The sequence below is a fragment of the Aedes aegypti genome, chromosome 1 (genome assembly GCF_002204515.2).
Source record: "Aedes aegypti strain LVP_AGWG chromosome 1, AaegL5.0 Primary Assembly, whole genome shotgun sequence".
In the NCBI taxonomy this organism is placed as follows: domain Eukaryota; kingdom Metazoa; phylum Arthropoda; class Insecta; order Diptera; family Culicidae; genus Aedes; species Aedes aegypti.
In genome coordinates, this window is record NC_035107.1 from 55,574,400 (window position 1) to 55,594,084 (window position 19,685).

The following is a 19,685-nucleotide window of genomic DNA, read 5'->3' on the forward strand; positions in this document are numbered from 1 at the left end:
TATTTTCGTCGGATAAGACACAGGGCTTAGTTTCCATTCATTTTTGTTTGAGTATAACATTCTCCCCGAATAACTATTGTTATCCTACATGTCTTCTTAGAACCTTGTACTGAAACTAAGAAGCTTATAAGAAGTGGTCAATGCTATCTATACCATCAATCTTGTCTTGCATAACTAGCCCGTAGTTGGTGTTGATTCGCGAGAACAGGTTATCAATGCACCATTTGCGAACAAGAAACCAGATTTCCGCTCAGAAACTCCACACAGCTCACAATCCTTCCGCATTGTCAAAACGACCATCCGCATTCCAGCTTCTTATATGCGTAGGTTAGGTTTAACTTTTAGTAGGTGTGTGTATGTTCTATTCACGCTTGTTTGTTCAACTTTGCACTGAGACGGAAATGTTTTACTTACGTTTGTTATCTGTTTAGTTTTATCTTCTCGTTTCAACAAAATTTGGCTGCTCATTTCATTGTGTGTATTCAGTATAAAAATAACCCAATTACGCCGTGCACATTTTCATTCAACATTCGCCGCAACGTGCTATAAACTAATATCCATAACCAGTATTCTTTTCGTTTTTTTTTTCTCAGAACAACTAAACTACAAGTTCCACAGTTTTCTGCTTTCCTTCTTGATGGGTTGGATTACTGACTGAAGTCATCGTTTGACGTTTTTGTTGGGACTGTTCTTGCGCGACTCGCCTTACAATTGGCGGGCTGTTAACAACACAACACTTACGATTCATATCAAACCTGCCGTTCTGTCACTTTGGTGTTTGTTTTCTAGTTCGATAGAGCCTTAACAACACGAGATTCAAATTACACAGCGGCTGAAACACGTTCGTACCATCGCCTCTAAAAAGTGAATAACATTCGAATGCGACCGTTTACGTCGACTGCTTGTTTGTTTCTGTCTGTATTTTAGTTATTGCTTTCATTGCGTTTTTTTTTATCGTAGCTTCCTTTCCAATCGAAATTTTTTACCGTGCCTATCTCCTTGGTTACCGAGATGTGTTTGTTTTTGATTTCCACTCTGACATTTCCCGAATTGGTTTGTTATTTCCGCACACCTTAGCTACGATTGTTTACGATAAGATTTTCAGTTTTTTGTTTACTTTCAATAACAACAATAGAATTTGCGTTTTTTTCTGTTTTTAATATCAATAATCTGTCACTGCGACCGATTTGCCTTTTGTTAGTTAAAATTTGATAACAAATAATGCTATTTTTACATGCTGTGCTGCTGCCGTTTGTTTTTCTGTTCAGTTTACCTTTCTGCTAGTAATGTCTGACAATATTAGAAAACGTTTGTATTGAGCTAATATTGACGGATAGTACTGTCAGAAATGCAGACTGCGCATCATCGCGGTCGACCTACCGCTGTCAAGTTTCTAATCTAAATTTTTGCTTTGTTAAAGACTGTTTGTTTTTGGCATTTTTTCATGTCTCAAATTTACACACTTATGAATATCTCGTCATTTTTTTCCAGCATAATCTAGCAGTTGTGTCTGGGTTTAGTTTTCGCAGCTGCCGATTTGTAAATAAAGATCTGTCTCTGAGACGTTTCTCTGTAAACAACTGTAAACGGGGTGCAAGGTATTTAAGTTGGGAGGTGCAGTAAATTGAAATGTGAGTGTGTTTGTGTGCAATGTTTTCCGTTTCGATCTAATTTGACGGTTCTGACTGATAGTTTTTTTGTTTCTGAATGTTTGTTTCTCAATGTTTTTACAGGTCAGCTTTCCGTCGAATTCGATGTCTTTCTCCGTTCCCGCTGCTTACCTTCGTTAGCCAAGCAAAAAACTGAACGAACATTTAGATTTTCTACTGTTTATCTAGCTTTACTGATTGCGCTGAACGCTTTGTTTTTCGTTTTAGTTAGCATAAAGATTTTAAACTTTTAGTTCACTTGTCAGATTGCGCGTATTATGTTAGATTATAGTAACAATTCTTGGTTTCACAATATTAAATCTGTTAAAAGTACTTGATTAGAAGAAGCAGTTCCCTATACTGATCAGGAGATTCTCTTAGTTAAGTATAACTCGATTTAAAGATTGATAAATGCTATTCGATTGTTTTCAAGTTTCTCACAAAAGGTTTCACTTTCCACCACTTTGTCCTATTTTGGTAGCAAAAACAGTCATTCGAACGCTTACAAAACTAGAACAGTCAAAAGATTGAAGAATCTACATGGATTTGGGTGTAATGTAAGCACGGCCTGCTTTGTCGCAGATAGTAATAAAACGTAATGCGGTTGACAGCTGTCAAAGCTAGCGAACGAAAACCGAACATAACCTCGCAGGTAGAGGCGCTCTTTCCTTCTCTTTCACTCCCACTGCTCCTCGTCGCCACCTTCTTCGGATACCTACTTCTAGTAGACGTTGCTGGGCGTCCGCTGGAGTTCGATATTGTGCTGCTCGTCGTATTGGTACGACCGCTGCGGGGGTGGAGCCTGATCCCGCGAGTCATCGTTCGGTTAATCGCCGCCTAAACTGAGCGCCTGCACGATACGGGGGTCGGCCTTGCTGCCCTCGCGGAACTCCTCCAGCGTCAGCCGGTCGTCGTGGTTCTTGTCCATCTGGTCGAAGATCTTGTCCACCCGCTTCTGCGGGGTGTTTTCGTCCTCCGTCTGCGGTTGTTGACCCTGTGGATGGAGGATAGTTTCAGATATAGGATCAGAATCAGAAAATTACTAAAATCGAGACCCTCAACACTTTGAACGTTTGTTGTGATAAAAGATTATTCAACCATACTTAACAAAATATCGCAAAACTTCCTCGAGTCTTCAGACAAAGCATCAAGGCGAAGCTCGTAAAGATCACAGTAGAAGTTCGGAATGCTTCCTGATGAAACCGTGAAAACCTTCGTGGGTGAAACTTAACATTCTTCCAGTAAAAGCTTGAAAAGCTTTCAGCACGAAGCTAGATTTGCTTTGAAGAGAAACTTGGAAAGCTTCCAGAAGAAGCTCAGAAAGCTCGGACAACTTTTACAAGAACCAAAGTAGAAGTTCGGACAACTTTTACAAGAATTATAGAATGCTTCCTGGATGAAGCTCGGAAATATTTCAGAAGAAACTAGTAAAACTTCAAGGAGATGCTTGGAAAGGTTCCAGTAGAGCTTCTATGAGATGATTTCCAAGCAGGTTTTTTCCATGTGAAGCTTTGGAAAACTTCCAGAAGAAAGTTTTGAAAGCTTCTAGAAGGCAGATCTGAATGTTTCCCGACAAAAGCTCTAAAAATTTACTAGAGATTCCAGAATTTAAAACTTCCCGGAAAGGTCGAAACACTTCCCGGAAAAAAGCAGGAAATACTGGAGAAGGCTTAGAATGTTTATCATAAAGATTTTTAGAGGAAGCTTATAATGTGTTCCAGAGAAAGCTTAGAAAGCTCTCCTGAGGAACCTTGAAAAGCTTCCCTGAAAAAGCTCGAAAACATCCTCGAAAGAAGTCCGGAAAACGTGGTACAAATTTTGAAAGCTCCCTGGAGAATGAGCTTTTCGTAGAAGCTCGTGCAAGCTCGTAGAAACTCAAGGTTGTGAAGCTTTTCAGAGTCGTAACAAGCTCTTGTTAACAGTTTGCAGAGCTTCCTTCCAAATCTTTTATAAAAGCTCTGTTTTCAGGCACAACAGTTTAAAGAGCCTCATGAAGCTTCTGTTGGAAGATCGCTGAACTTTCTCCTCAAACTTGTGAAATAGCATTCAGAAACTTATAGGAAACAAGCTTACAGAGCGTTTCCTGCTGAAGCATGCGATGCTTTCTATGAAAGCTACACAAGCATGAGGATCTTCTATCAGAAACCTGAGGAGCATTCGTTAGAGGCTTGAAGAGCAGTCACCAGAGAGATTTGTAGAGTTTTGTTTGAAAACTATCCAGTTTCTGTCAAAGGTTTATAGAACTTTCTGAAGAAAGTATCGGGATATTCTTCAGAAACCTGCAGATTGATTTTGGAGCTTTCTACAAAAGCTTGGGGAGCTCATTTTCTCTCGGAGCAATTAATGTTTTTTTGTTGAAGCTTGAAGAGCTTCCTTTATTTCTGTTCATAGAAGCTTGAGAAGTTTTCCCCCAAAATCTGCTTTATAAGATAGCAAAGTTTTCTATAGGTGAAGAAATTTCCAGCTTTGTAATAAACTTCTGGAAAAGGTTTTCAGAACTTCTACCAGAAGCTTGTGGGATATCGTTCGGAAACCTGTACACAAGATTGATACGGAGCTTTTTATTTTTTGAAGCACGTAATGCCTACCCTGCAAGCGTTAGAAGCTTTCATCTGAAGTTTGAGGAGCTTTCACAAGAAACTTAAAGAGCTTCTTCCAGAAGCTCGAGGAGATTTTGGTAGTAGTTGGTAGTTTTCTTTGAAAGTTTGTTTTCTACATATGGCGATTTTCCAAAAGTCAAGTTTGCTGAGCTTACTCAATTCAAATTATTTCACCGACCTCGGCTAACATGATTACCGAGAGCTAAAATGAAGAGAATTCGATGAATAATAAAACAATCGGTTTAAATTTAACGAGAATCAAAAAAAAATTCAACAAGAGTCAGCAAAAACAACTGATATGTCAGTTGCTGCATTCTCAGCAATGATTCTATACAATCATCTGGAATACCATTACACGGAATGCAATTTACCGGAAGACCATTTACCGGAAAACCCGGAATTTCCATTTTCGACCACCTTCGTTAGTACATTTCAAACTTTCTTCAGATGCTTTAGAAGAAAAACGAATTAAGTAATAAACCATTTAGTATAGTAAAGTACTGAATTCGGTTTCCATTTTCTTAAAGGTATTCCACTAAATGGCTCGAATATGTATTATTCCGCCAGAAGCTTAGGGAGTTGTCGTCAGAAACATAAGGGTCTTCCACTTGAAACCTAACTCCTCAATGAGAGAAGTTCTCATAAGCTTCTTTTTTGTAGAAATTTGTAGAGTTTGTTCCGAAAATTATTTTTAGAATCAATAGAAACATCCTTTAGAAGCTTGCGACGTTTCCTATAGAAGCTTTCGGAGCTTTTTATAAAGGCTTGTGAAGCATTCAATAGAATTTCGTAAAGCCTCCAATATTCGCGTAACATCTTGTGAAGCTGTCAATAAAATGCTTGTGGAGTTTCCTCAAGTTTTCTTCAAAAGCTTTTGCTCAAAGTTCAAAAGGTTCGGCTCAAAGTTTGTGTAAACTTGCAGGGGATTGTAGATTCACACTACTCTTTTAGCAGGTCATCGAGGTTTTGTCGCGGTCAGTGTAGTTTTCGTGTTATTTTAATGTTCATATTTCAGTGTAGTGTGCGGACGGAGGAACCGGCATGTGCAAAGTTAATGGCTCAATCAGTCGAATTGCAACAGGAGTAGTTCCAGCGCAAGTTCATCGCTCGAAACACTTTACAAGACCAATACAAATTGAGTAATGTTTATAGATACTAAAAATGTTCATGTGCTGATTTTTTCTTCTTTTTCTCACATTTTATGCCACTTAGGCAGCGTCCATTTATTACGTAACGCTCAAATTGGAAATTTTTGACCCCCTCCCTCCCCTCCGTAACGCTTTTTGTATGAAAAATTTCAAATTTTTGTATGAGCCGTAACGCTTGAGCCTACTCCCCCCTCCCCCTAGAGCGTTACGTAATTTATGGACGCCGCCTTAGAGATGATTGGCAATATCGGACATCTCCGTTTGAGTTGTGTACCCGCATAAATACGAACCATACTAGTACTGTTCCATATACCATCCACAACCATTTATGACAATATTGAAATGATTTCGTGCAACGTAAAAAATAACAATATGTCTGCTGTACCACAAACTGTTTTTACAGTTTGGTAAACGTTAATTGAACAAATTACAATGTGGGGAATAGGCGGTTAAGTTATGTAACCATTCAAATTTGGCGATTTTCCCGAACAAATTTTGCGACTTACAATTTGCTATTTGGTCAATATACTATCCATTTTTCTCCCAGTCCACTATAATGCGAACAGTTCAAAAACTGTTTAACAATAACTGAGAAATAAAAATGTCCACTGTATGTAGAACTATTGTTTTATTTTGCCTAATGGTATTTTAACGCTTTGCTTTATTGTTTTGTTGTATTCATACCATATGATTTTTTTTTTAAATAGACCCAAAAATGATTCCATGTTTTTCTTTCAAACACGATAAATCCAGAACAAACATTTATTTTTTAATGCACTAAAACACTTTTATTATATGAATCGCATTAACTTCAACATTTTTAGTTATCATTAAAAATACATTAAAAATTAGTTGCATAACTTTTGAATAATACAAAAGATTTTCAGTCACACAGTTGAAACTCGCAATTTTCGACCCGCGAAACACAAATTATCCTCAAATCCATGCGTTGGAGTTATGTCGGGCAACGTGCGCGGTGCAGCACACCAAATCCGCTGTCCAGCGCAGTATGACCGACGTTAGGTTGGACGCATAGAATTAGAAAAACATCGGTTTTCGCGTGTCGATCATTCCAGCATTGAACTGGAGACGCGATATTCATTCCGGGAAAACACTTTTTCCAGAGCGATGTATCCTGATCCTGATGCACTCACCATTAGGCAATCTCCTCCTATGCCTGCCTTGTCTGGTACCGCTGTACCGCGAGCAACAGCAGCACTATCCCGCGGATGACATCATCAGGTTGAATTGCAATCTTATCGGTGGTCAAAATCTGTCGTTCGGGTACTATGGATGAATTCTTGGGGGGAAGTTTCAGCGTTGCCGATGCTCGAAGATTCCAACCGATGCCTCGAAGATAAATCCGGGGGATCCACTGAGATTCCTCGAGAATCAGCGGCAGATGCACGGTTTTTTTTTTTTCGTTTTTCACTGCGTCTACATTTTTCCACAAGAGGAGCTATCACAAAATAAACAATATGCACACTAAAAAAAAATACCATGGTTTTGCAGGGCTTAAAGTCAGCGCTAGACAAACTTTTTTTTGTTTATTTCCCGGTATAGTCACATATCGGTCAAAGAAAATCGAGGTTTTTGGTTTTGTTTTGTCTACTTTTTTGATGAAATGCATGAGTACAAGTCTACGAGGAAAATAACGATTGAGCGATATTATCGATTTTTCAATCGAACTTGCACAGCTAGTTTTTCACTTTTTTCATGCGTGTGCATGAATACGATGGGTAAGCAAATAGCTTACAACTACCAATGCATTCAACATTTTGCCGAACAGTTCATTAAATGTAACATATAGTGAAATGTCAATGTGTGTTTTAGGTAGCAAAAATGTCAACTATCAAACAATTTGACAAAATGTGGCGTTATATTTCCACCATTTCTTCCAGGTTTTCATCCCTGTATCATTAAACAGTATTTAAGTATTACGGCATACTGTCACTATTTGACATGAGTTGGTGAAACCGTTTTTCATAGTCTAAAGCTTTTTGCTTTATATTGTGCAACATATAAGTGACGGTTTGAGATACAGTAACCTTACCAGTTAGAAGAAATGTACTGTTTTCAATGTAAGCCAAAATGTATTTTTCTATGCGGGTACCTATTTTCAAGCGTGAATTTCATAAACGAACACTTCAACATCTGGTGGTCACTAGGAGAACGTTACATATTAGTTGGCTTTTGACTCACCAGAGCGGCGCTATTCATGTCGCCTAGAAAAGACAGAAGTTGGTTATCTTTTTCCTTCTAATCATCTTTGCTATTCCCGTTACATTAGGTTTTCCTTGTTTCTCAAACGTTATGTGCTTCTGCTTAGTTTATATCTTCTCTAGTACCCTTCTCAATCCCTACATTCTTGAATATGTTTGTGTTGTGTGTTTCTACTTATTGTTTGGTCGCCCGATCGGTACGCAGCCTACCTAATGCTACCCAAAACTTGAAGGCACTGACTAGCAGAGGGCTCTGCACGTATCCCACTCGTAGCTACTATGAACCAATGCACGAGTTCACTTTTTGACGTTTGAGCGGTGCCGTGTTATTTATGTAGCCATGGCAACGAGTGAATTCGGCACCGCTCAAACGCCAAATTCACTCGTTTCCATGGTCACGTAAATAACACGGCACCGCTCAAACGTCAAAAAAAGTGAACTCGTGCATCGGTCCATTGGTAGCCATTAATATTCTGGAGCTCCACAGTAGCTAACATCGATCATTTGCCCAAGTATATCCACCAGTGATAGAGGATTGTACTCCATTACTCCAAATGACATTTCCCCGAACGCCATCATCCCGAATGTCATTGCCTCGATTAAACTATTATTGGAGTTCTGGGTAATGGCATTAGGAGTTATGAGTCGTTCGGGGATATGGAATTCGGGATAATGGCATTCGGGGTGATGGGGTAGAATCGTGATAGAGGTGGAACAGTGAATGTGGTGTTTGGAGGACACAGGTACGATTTGAAGCCCTCTGTTGTGAAAGTCAGTAACACAAAATACCCCCCCCCCTTCTTCACAGAACCCCATGGTTATACCACAGAATCTCGAATTGGGTAAATGTAGTACCGGCCAATCGCTACACAAGGCCCTAGGCCAGAAGAGAGTCTGGTGATCACCTAAGGCCCATTTTTCAATGTGCTCATGTCACAGGAGAGACATCCCGAGGAGGAAAGAATAACTCGCAATAATTTATGCAAACCATATTATGGTATCATACCATAATTAGGTATTGTTCAGTTTTCAATACCTCGTTTTGGTATTTTAATGGTAAAGTTAACTCTCCCTTACTCAATATTCCGTATCTCGATATCGAGTTAGAGAACCATAGTAAAAGTTGGTTTTCATGGCTAACTCGATGGTCCCTTGGAACGCAGTTGTACTGCTTTTGTGTTCTGTAACTCGATACCTCCCTAACTCGATGGTCCCTTCAATATCGAGTAAGGGAGAGATGACTGTATTTGAAAAAAAAAAATGTTTAAAACAATTAAAAATACTTCATTTTGGTATTCGATAGCTATTGAGGACTGCTGGAGGTAATGAACTAAAGGCTGTTCATTTTATAAAGTGGACACATTGTTTATGCTCTATATTTTTTATTTATTGATAAAATTGTAATCGGTTTTCTGTTTATCCTTCAACTATTATTCTATAATGTAATGAAAATATAAAAAACTACAACATGTTTTTGGTTTAAGAACTAAATAGTTTTCCCAAAAACTCCTAAGAAAAACTGTTCGTCAAAGTTAAGCATTATTTTTCTCATGAAAAAAAAATATTTTTTTATATGAACAAATGTATAGTGAAGGATACCCACTATTCTACTGAAGGTAGAGCTTCAAAAACATCAATAATATTCCACCATTCTCTGAGACTAGGTGACTTTAGTGATTTATTCCTTAAGGCCAAATTTGCTGACACACCATCCTTTTACTCCCAGCAAAAAAGTATAATAAAAAGCGTGTTAAAAATTGGTTTAGATTACTAAAGAAACTATATTTGTATAAAAAATCTCATACTTTTAAAATCATTTACGCATATTTATCGATCTAGAGCAAACTGTAAGCATGTTTCACCGAATATTTTGATAGGTAATTTCAGAATAACACATTTTGAATATGATACATGGAAAATAAATTCGATTTCATTAAAGCAGTGTTCCCCATATTGATGATTGTCATTGTGCTTTGTTGAGAGCTCTCCTGAAAATAAAGCATTTGTTTTTCAATTGTGCTTGAAATATGACGTGGGGACTAAATAAGCAACTCTATGAAGGCGTAGGTTATTTTTCATAATAAAGTTAACAACGAACCCACCGTCACCATAGAATCCGCGATCCCCAAACCAGTCATCAGATCATCATTCAACAGAAGATTCCCAGGCATTATCGATGTTACACCCAACCAGACGAAAAACGCAAATTCAGCATAACATCATTCCTAGTACTCATCCCGGACTACTATAACCCCAAACATTCCCATGCGACAATGGATCCACCTCAACGTGTCACCATTCTCCAGAAAGTACGTGTTTGTTAGGTAAACAGATTTTTAGATTCAGATTAATTGTGTACCAAATAGGAGGAAGAAAGTTCAGTTGATTTCAAAGCAGCATTGCGAGTAGTCACTTTTCCGACTTCCACTTTAGTTTTAGATTTAGTTTTTTAAAAACCCCTTCTATTCAACGAAGGAGTTAAATAATATATTCCGAAAAATGACATTTGGTAGTGACGTCATTCCTATCGCAAAGTCGAACGAGTGCAAGAGAAAGCAAAGCTCTCTCTTTTTCCATCCTTCTATAGACCCATTTTTGGCGATAGGAATGACGACACATGTTTTTATTGGAAATCTTTGTTTACACGTCGGAATAGCCTACCTTGTTGTGTATACCGTGGCTTTGGTGAAGAAATCGTTCAACCAGTGAAGATCAAAGAAAACAACTAGAACTGCATCAAGCTTCTTCAGAATGACAACACCAAGCGCTCGAAGCATGTTGACACTCGGTATCACTTCATGGACTTATCAACGGTCTTCTTTTATTGGCGATTTTCTTTTTCTTTTCCGCTCTAAATGCGGGCCATATGTTTACATAAAATGACATCCGGACCAACATCCAGTGAAGGGAATGTTCACCGAATGAACATGAAGTGGATGAATGTGCAGCGAAATCGTTCATTTTCTGTAAAGGTAAAGGTTTTCTTCCCGCTGGAAGTTGCAACGTGACGTCATCGTAGATTAGTTCATTCGATATTTGTCGAACAAAGGGTAAGATCAACGTGGAATATTGCCCGACTTCGTAAGCTTAGTATGCTGTTTCGCTTAAGAAAAGTAAATAAATTCCTTGACTGAATGGGTCAAGAATTTTCCTACAAAAAGCCCCATTTGAAATGACATTTCTTCTCAGCTGCGTACTGCAATAAGAAAAATGTGATTTTCTGGACCAATTCTGGGAAGAAATTTTCCATTCATCGAGATAGGCGATTCCTTTTCTTGTCAGTAGCAAACCAGCCATGAAGTTGGAAGATCTTCGATCAAGAGTTGACCTGATCCCATGTTGAGGAGGAGTGTTGCGGATCTTAGCAATATGAGATCTAGTAATGAGCGTAGTAATGATCTTAGTCACGGTATGTACAACATGGTAGGCTATTCCCACGTGTAAACAACGATTTTCCATCAAAACATAAGGCTATCACACCCTTCTCTTTCCAGCAACAAGATCAAATGGGTTTTTTTGTTTGTTGTTTTCATACGGAAACGGTTTCCGTATGAAAACAATCCATAAGCGTGCGTATGCTGGAAAGAGAAAGGCGATTAAACGTTATATTGCCTTATGTGTCGTCATTCCTATCGTCAAGCATGAGACCATGGGGATACTAAGGAAGAGCAGGCCTTGCTTTCTTTTGCACTCGTTCGAGTTTGCGTTAGGAATGACGTGACGTCACTGCCAAATGTCATTTTCGGAGTATAATACCTTGCTTCTTTTTACCGTGGATCTTAGTAACCTAAGTTGTTTATAACAAATAAATTTAAATTCGATTTTCTCACCTCATCAGAAAAGAGGTTTGATTATTTCAAGAATGTGAAACCCTAAATAGAAGTTTTAAAACCCTCCTATAGTGGCTTGGATTCCTGTAAAATATTGTAATGATTCCCGTAATATTTCGGAATATCATTCATTATAAGAGTAGCTTCTTGGTAAAAGCTTGAAGAGTGTGTTGCATAAGCCTTTTCTAGAAGATTGCAAAGCTTTCAGTGTCCTTCAGAAACCTGTGGAGGTTCAGCATACGTGCAACGGTCGTTCTGTTTTGAAGCATATCATGTTTTTTTTCCAGAAGCTTTAGAAGTTTTTACCGTGTACGCACCAAACTTTGCGCAGTTAAGAAATTATCATCGTATTTTTGCTTCAAATAAGGCTAAAATTTGTAATTTTTTATTCAAACTTCTGCCAACGATAGGCTTTTAACCCTTCAGTAGAACGCGTGATTTAAAAAAAATAAAAATGATTCACAAAAAATTAAAAAAATGCAAAAGGTGATGCAACACCTTGTGCCTAACATTGCGCACAAAATCTGAATTGTTCCTAACTTTGCGCATGATGTGCCTAACTTTGCGCATGCCTTAAATTGCTCGTTTACTCTAAATAATTTTACTTTTTTACTGGTTTTGTATTAAATAAAAAGGTTACAACTAATATGAGTTTCATCAAGAGTTTTTTCCGTGAATTTCAATTTAATTTATTCAATCACCTTAAACATAGAGTGCCCAAGAATAGTAATTTACTCTGTTCTTATTTTTTTTATAATACATATATTCACAAGATTACAATCTGAGCAATGTAGTTTACAGCCGCAGCTTATGCCTATTTGTTATCGTACGTTGCTTTATATGACTTATTCTCTTGTTTTTTTTTTATTATTTCTCAAACTGAGAGATGTATCGTTGATCTCTCGCGATCAATTATGTTTTATCTATTTGCCGCCAGTACGGATATTCCATAATTGATCGCTTTTTGCTAGACAACTGGAGCTTGAATCATTGTCCTTCAACTGGGAAGCCAACCTTTGCGCTATCAATTATCCAAGTTTACAGTAATAGTCTCCTGTGTTAATACAGTGGATTTTCCGAGATTTTTCAATGCACACCTTGTCTTCAGCTTCATACAAAAGGTACTTTCAAGAATATTACATGTAGCCGCTGCCTTATGGATTGAGTGACCATTCCTGGTAAGATCGACAGATTTTGTCATTTGCAAGGACGTACATGTATTTACGTGCCATTCCGAATTGCTAGAAGTGCGCAAAAATTAAGACCCTCGTGTAAAAAATGGGTCCTAACATTGCGCATCGCTTTTTTCAAATAAAAATTCAACATATTATATGGAAAATAAATGGAATTACTAGAATATTACCTTTCTTGCAAATACACCGCAAATATACTTTTCACAACACAGTTTTGTTCATAAAAATGTTGATATTTTGCAGAGCCACTCCTTAGCGCTTGTTCTAAGACGGTGTAAAAGTACACGTTTAGGCGTATGACGATAAGGTTTTTTGTTTATTTACTAACATTAACGAGGGTTTCTTAGTAAACAAATGTATGTCAAATACTTATTTCACATAAACGAACATGTTGCTGAAACTTAATTGTTAAAAAAATCAATGATTAATTATCATTTTTTCGTGCTTCTTTAAAATGCGCAAAGTTTGGAGCTGCGCAAAGTTAGGTGCGTACACGGTACCAACATCATGAGAAGCTTCTGCCAGATGTATGAAATGTTTTTTGAAAAAGCTAGTAGTTTTCTGAAAGCTTGAGGTACTGCATGTAGGAGGAACATTTATCAGAGTAAAATCAAGCTTCTGTCGAAAGTTTGAACTTTCTTCAGAAATGTTTAGGATATTTTTCGAAAACCTGTGGAACATCCATCAATATTTTCTGCAGGCGCTTGCAAAGCTGTTTCTCTTTCGAATCATGAAGTATTCTTCTAGCTTTCTTTAAAACCTTCCGAGACTTTTGTAAAAGCGTGAGGATTATCCTCCAAACGCGTTTTATAGAAGGTAGCGAAACTTCCTATAAGTGGAATAATGTCAAGATTTTAACAAGCTTCTGATACGTATGTAGAACTTCCTCCAGATCCTTGCATTCAGAAAGCAGTAGAAAAGAGGCTTATGTTTTTTTTTCTTTTGAAGCAGTTGATGCTTTTTTCAAATGCTTCAGAAGTTTTCGCATGACGCATAAGATGCTTTTGTCAATCATAAGAAGTTTGCGTTAGAAGCTTGAGAAGTTCCCAAAGAAGCTTGAAGAGGGTCCTTACAAATCTTGCGGAGCTTTTCGTGAAAACTTTAAGAGTTTAGTCAAAAGGTTTCCTGAAATTCTGAAGCGTGAGGAATTGTTTATAGGCTTGTAACACTCCCTGTATAAGCTCGCGGAGCTTCATATAGAGACATGCGAAAGTTTCTATGGAAGGTGGCAAAACTTCCTAAAGTTCCCTGGAGAAAGATCGGAAAATTACCAGGAGGAAATCTGATCAGCTTCTCGAAGAATACATTTTAGTTATGATTCGTAATTATGGTCAATTTAATCGTTCTTTGCAATCGGATTCAATGGACAAATTGATGTGAAATTTCCAAAAAAGCTACACGTTTTCTCGGCGAGAATCGAACTTACGACTCCCTGTTCACTAGATAGGGCGCATTACCCCTACTCCACGAGAGGACTCATAGACGCAAAAGTTGACCTGAATTCAATTTCAGCTCAGTAATCACGTGGTCTTTTTCGCAAAGCGCACCTCTTTCGAAAGCTACTTAGATGAAGCTCAGAAAACTTCTCGGAATAAGCTCAGAAAGTTTCCCGAATGAAGCTCAGAAAACTTCCCGGAGTAAGCTTAGAAAGCTTCTCAGAGAAAGCTCAGATTCTTCTTGAACTAAGCTTAGGAAGCTTTCCCGATGAAGCTCAGAAAAAATTCCGAAGGAAGATCACAAAACTTCCCGGAGGAAGCTCAGAAAGCTCCCCGAAGGAACCTTAGAAAAATCTCAGCTTCTAGGAGGAAGCTAAGAGAGCTTCCCACAGGAAGCTCAGAAAACTTTTTGGATGAAGAGCGTTTACAACGCTAGATCTCCAATTTGAAGCGTGCAGAAAATTGCGGATCATCAGTCTGAAAACTGTAAAAAAAAAACTTACGGAGCTCATTCTCTTTTGAATTATGTAATGCTTTCTACAGAAGCTATAGAAGGTTTGAGTAGAAACTACGGAAGCTCCGGTCAGAAGCTTGAAGACGCTTTCTACAGATGCTTGTGGAGCTACCTGTAGAGGTTTTTGGAGCATTTAATAGAAGCTTCCTATGGTAGCTTGCAAAGCTTTTATCAATAGCTTATGAATCTTTTTCCAAAGGTAGAGAAGTTTCCTATGAAAACATCTTTTAGAAACATGTGTGGCTTCTTGTAGAAGATTGTGGTTCTGCTTAGTTTTACCAGCTTCTGCTGGTAGTACTCGGAAATCTTGCACCACAAGCTTTTATTTCCCAAGTTTGGCTGTGCAAATCTTCGTTTATGATGTTTAGCCAGGATTTACTTTGTAATGAATTTTTTGAGATCTCTGTGCAAATGTAGGTTGAAACTAACCAAAATTTGGCATTTGGTGGGCATTTGGCAAAAAGTTTCCAAATGTTTAATGCAAACTTGAAAAGTTTTCATCAGTTATTTGAAAAGCTTGTAGCGAAAACTTGGAAAACTTCTGAAGTTAATCTGCAATAGCATCAACATCCAGTGGAAGCTAAAAAAACATCCTGAGGGAAGCTTAGAATGCCTCTTCAAGAAAGCTCAGAATCGTTCATAAGGGAAGCTCAGGCAGATTCTTGGAGATAGTTTAGAAAACTTTCCTAAGGAAATTCAAAAAGCTTTACGGAGTAAGATTAGAAAGTTTACCGCACAGAGCTCAGAAAGCTTCCCGGAAGTAGCTCGAAAAACATCCTGAAGGAAGCTCTAAAAGCTTTCCAAAAGAAGCTTTGAAGCTATGATAAACTTCACTGCACCGTACACACAGAAAGCTTCTCGTAGGCAGCTCAGATAGCATCACGTAGGAAATACAGAAAACTGCATGAGGCTTTCCTCGCAGGGGATGCTCAGAAAGCTTCCTTAAGGAAACTCGAAGAGGTGACCAAAAAAGCTTTGAATTATCAAAAAGTTTCACGGAGAAAGCACAGAAAGATGCTTGAAGAAAGTTTTGTGAAGGAAGATTAATAACCTTCCCGGGGAAGCTCGGAAAGATTCCTGGACGAAGTTTTCCAGATTAAGCTCAGAAATTTTTCCAAAAGAAGCCCAGAAAGCTTCCCGATGGAAGCTCAGAAAGCTTCCAGCATTAAGATCAGGAAGTTTCCCGGAGGAAACTCAGAAAGTTTCCTGGAGGAAGCTCAGAAATCTAGCCGGACGAAGGTCAGAAAGCTTGCCAGAGGAAGCTCCGAAAGCTTTCCGAGTGAAGTTTGAAAAGCGTCTCAGATGAAGCTAAGATTGCTTCCAATGGAGTTTAAAAAGATTTTCGATGGAAGCTCAGAAAGCTCAAAAAGCTTCTTGGAGGAAGCTCAGGAAGCTTCCAGGAGGAAGCTAAGAAAGCTTAGCGGAAGCTCAGATAGCGGAGGTAGCTCATAAAACTTCCAGGAAGAAGCTCAGAAAGCATCCCGGAGAATCTAATTAAATATTCCTTGAAAAACTCAGGGAGCTTCTCGGAAGAAGCTCAAAAAGCTTTCCGAATGAAGCTCAGAAAGGAAGCTTTCTGAGCTTCGTTTGAGAAGATTTTTGAGCTTCCTTCAGAAAGCTTTTTGAGCTTCTTCCGAGAAGCCCCCTGAGTGTTTCAAGGAAAACTCTGTTAGATCCACCGGGTAGCTTTCTGTCCTCCAGAATGTTCGAATTTTAGAAATCTTCCTGGAGGAAATTTCGGAAGCTTCCCGGAGGATGATCGGGAAACATTCCGGAGGTAGTTCAGAAAGTTTTTCGATGGAAGCTTCCCTAACGATGCTTAGAAAGCTTCCCATAGGAAACTTATAAAGCTTACCGGATGAAGCTCAGAAAGCTTCCCAGTGGAAACTCAAAATGCTTTTCGGAAAATTCTCAGGAAGCTTCCTGGAGGAAGCTCAGGAAGCTTCCTAGTTCAAACTCAGAAAGCTTTCCGAAAGAAGGCCAAGAGGTTTTCCAGACGGAACTCAGGAAGCTTCCTAGATGAGATTCAAGAAGCTTCCCGGAGGTGGCTCAAGAAGTTTTCCGATAGATGCTCAGTTAGCTTCTCTATGGCAGCTGAGAAAATTCACGCAGCTTAGAAAGCTTCATGAGGGAAGCTCAGAAAGCTTGCCGAAGTAAGAAATGCTCTGGGAGCTTTCTGAAGAATCGAAAAGCTTCCTGGAAAAAGCTCGGAAAGCTTCTTGAAGGAATCTTTGACATCTCCCTAGTGAATCTTGTAACGATTATTTCAGAATTTCCGACAGCTTCTAGGAAAAAATCTCACAAGTGTATCTATGCGTCGCGATTGGGAGTGAGCTCAATGACTCCTATATTAAATTGTATACTCCCTGTATTTACGTTGATCTGCTTAAGCTTGCAAACAAAATTCAACACCTTTCCATCGAATGGTTCCCACTTTTCCACCTGTGTTATACATATTCATCAACTCGTCAATCAATCACCTCTTCATAGCTTCTATTACTTCTATTAGTCCATCACACCACCATCGAGCAAGGGTGTTTTGTGCTTTGTTGGGATATTCAGTAAACAGTGCAACTTGAAAAGCTTTCAAACCGACGCTATCTTCCCTTTCGCATTGCCGATATATCTCCCAACCACGGTCGTGCGGGGTAAAAATTTAAATTGATTTACATAATCTAACCGCATGATGCGAGAGAGCTATGGATTCCACAGCCGGGTGAAGAACCGCCGCTGTGCCATTCCCACCGAGCCACAGAGCCGAAGCCTTCCCGAGTAAATTAATTTAATAGTTGAATCTATTCAAATACCATAGAATCTATGGTGTAAAATAGTGTATCAGTTTTAAATGTTGAAATGCAGTCTATTTCATTTTTCACTTGTTCAAAGCAAAATGGTAATGTAATTGTTCATTTTCAATGGTCTTCTTAGTTCCAAGAAGTAATTTCAAGAGAGACAATTTAAAACAATAGAATAACTATAGTTAACTCATCAGAACTCTATATTGAAGGGACCAACGAGTTAGAGAGGTATGAAGTTATAGAACACGAAATTAGTGCAAATGGGATCCAAGGGACCATCTAGGGAGCCATGGAAACCATCTTTTACTATAGTTTTCTAACTTGATATCGAGGTACCGAATATCAAGCAAGAGAGAGAATTGACTGTATTAATATTATTGTATTGAAATCAATAAGTGCAACGAATAAAGTCAATATTTTGCATTAGACTATTTTGGTCAAAATGTGAAAAACTATTGATGAAAACTTTTGTAGATAACCACGGTTACTATAAATCGTGTTGGTGTCTTCTGTGCTAGTATAAAAATAAGAAATAACGCGTTAAAGTCATCAATTAAATTTGTAGTAACTGCAGGTCCGTCACACTCGGGTTCAGATTGGGTACCACTTCTAGTACTTCATTTGGTCCCTCGGTAGTGCAAAAAGTACCCAAGTTTGACAGATCACAGTACACTTTTCACGGCATTCTAGATTACCTTATGAGCCATAAAATTTTGGGCAACTGCTAAGGGACATAGTGGTCTTTAATTTATCTTTGGTAACTGCGGACCTCTACAATCATTTTCAAGTTATTTTACGTGGCTGCCACAAGCAGGCTCATTTTCTGGTAGGGATCCGGCGATCTGGCTTGGTTTGTTTGATATTGAAGGGACCCAAGTCAAACGTCATATCGTTTGATCCCTACCAGAAAGTAAGCCTGATTACGGCAGCCATTACACGGAGCCACAAATCAACCCAACTTTGACTTCTTTTATCACGCAATTGGGTTGTTTAGTGGTGCTAAATTCACAGTTTTTTGTAGTTAGATCGGAAGAGCACATTTTATTAAGATTAACCTAATCACAGTGGGTAATTGCCAAGAATAAAAGATGTATCCTTCTATCAGTGTGTAACACACGATTACTGACAGTTAAATATGGGTAAATTGAATTGAACGTGTAACCCTTCACTAGTTAATAAACGCTCTACGAAACGGACGTGTCTCTGTGTTTCTCTGCTGCCCATATTCCTTTGTTAGGTTATGTGCTCAGCAAAAATCGGTCCGGTTTCGGAGTGTGCGAAAACGAAAAACCGCGTGGCAGTGAAAATTTTCGTCGGGAAGTTTTTGCGTTGATTTTCGAGTGTTGTGTTCCGATCGCGCATTATGGAGGAAGAAAAGAAAATTTATCTGTTCGATGGCTCTAATCACGCGAATTGGAGTTTCCGCATGGAAGTGCACCTCGAGGAACTGGGTTTGCTCGATTGCATCAGTTCGATTCTATACCATTACCCGGAATACCATTACCCGGAATGCAATTTACCGGAAGACCATTTACCGGAATGTAACATTACCCGGAAAAACCATTTACCGGAATTCACCATTACCCGGAAAGCCAAATCTTCCATTTTCGACGATCTTTCATTGATGCGCAGCACAAATTATGTCACGCTAACCATGGACATTCTCGACTCCCTCGGTTTTCATAAACACTATTTCAAAAGACATCTCCAAACAGCTATGGACCAAATATGTTGTTCTTCTTGCTAGCATTACGACTCAACTGGGACCAAACCTGCTTCTCAGCTGTTCTATCTAGGAGCATTTCTACAGTTAATAGCTGAGAGCCATGTCAACCGACCATTTTTGCATTCGTTCATAGTTTGACAAGTATGTAAGCACTCTAGCTCTGAAACGTTGTCAAATTTGTCATCCAAAAATTTTATTTTGAACCGGCGCTATTCAATTCTACCAACCTCAGCTTGATCTTACTGAATAACTTCACTTTGTCGCATCGTAAACCTTAAACTATGAACGAATATCACGATACCAAAATTTGATTGAACATGTAATTTTATTGGCGACCTAATTAGAAAAGAATCGCCTTACATAGATCGGAAAACTATGTCTTCAAATTTAGGCTATACAACTAAATATTACAGGCAAGGTTAGAAAGAATGAAAATAATTATTAATTTTCTTTTATGTCCGAGACCACTTGGAAGGTACCATCATTATACATCGAAATCGAAAAAAGGTAAAGGTAGGTTCAATTTGAGTAACTGGAACAACTCAGCATTTAAAAATGTTTGGAGTTAT

At 38.5% G+C, this 19,685-nt stretch overlaps 1 protein-coding gene across 1 annotated transcript in view; it reads right to left on the reverse strand.

The window, feature by feature from the left end:
* Positions 1-431: 431 nt before the first annotated feature.
* The window catches only part of LOC5571800 (frequenin-1), a 592,818-nt gene continuing 573,564 nt past the window's right edge, over positions 432-19,685 (reverse strand). Inside the window, exon 8 of the mRNA XM_001659880.2 lies at positions 432-2,643. Within this exon, the coding sequence (XP_001659930.2) occupies positions 2,476-2,643 (168 nt within the window). The 3' untranslated portion in view covers positions 432-2,475. The remainder of the gene's footprint in view (positions 2,644-19,685) is intronic.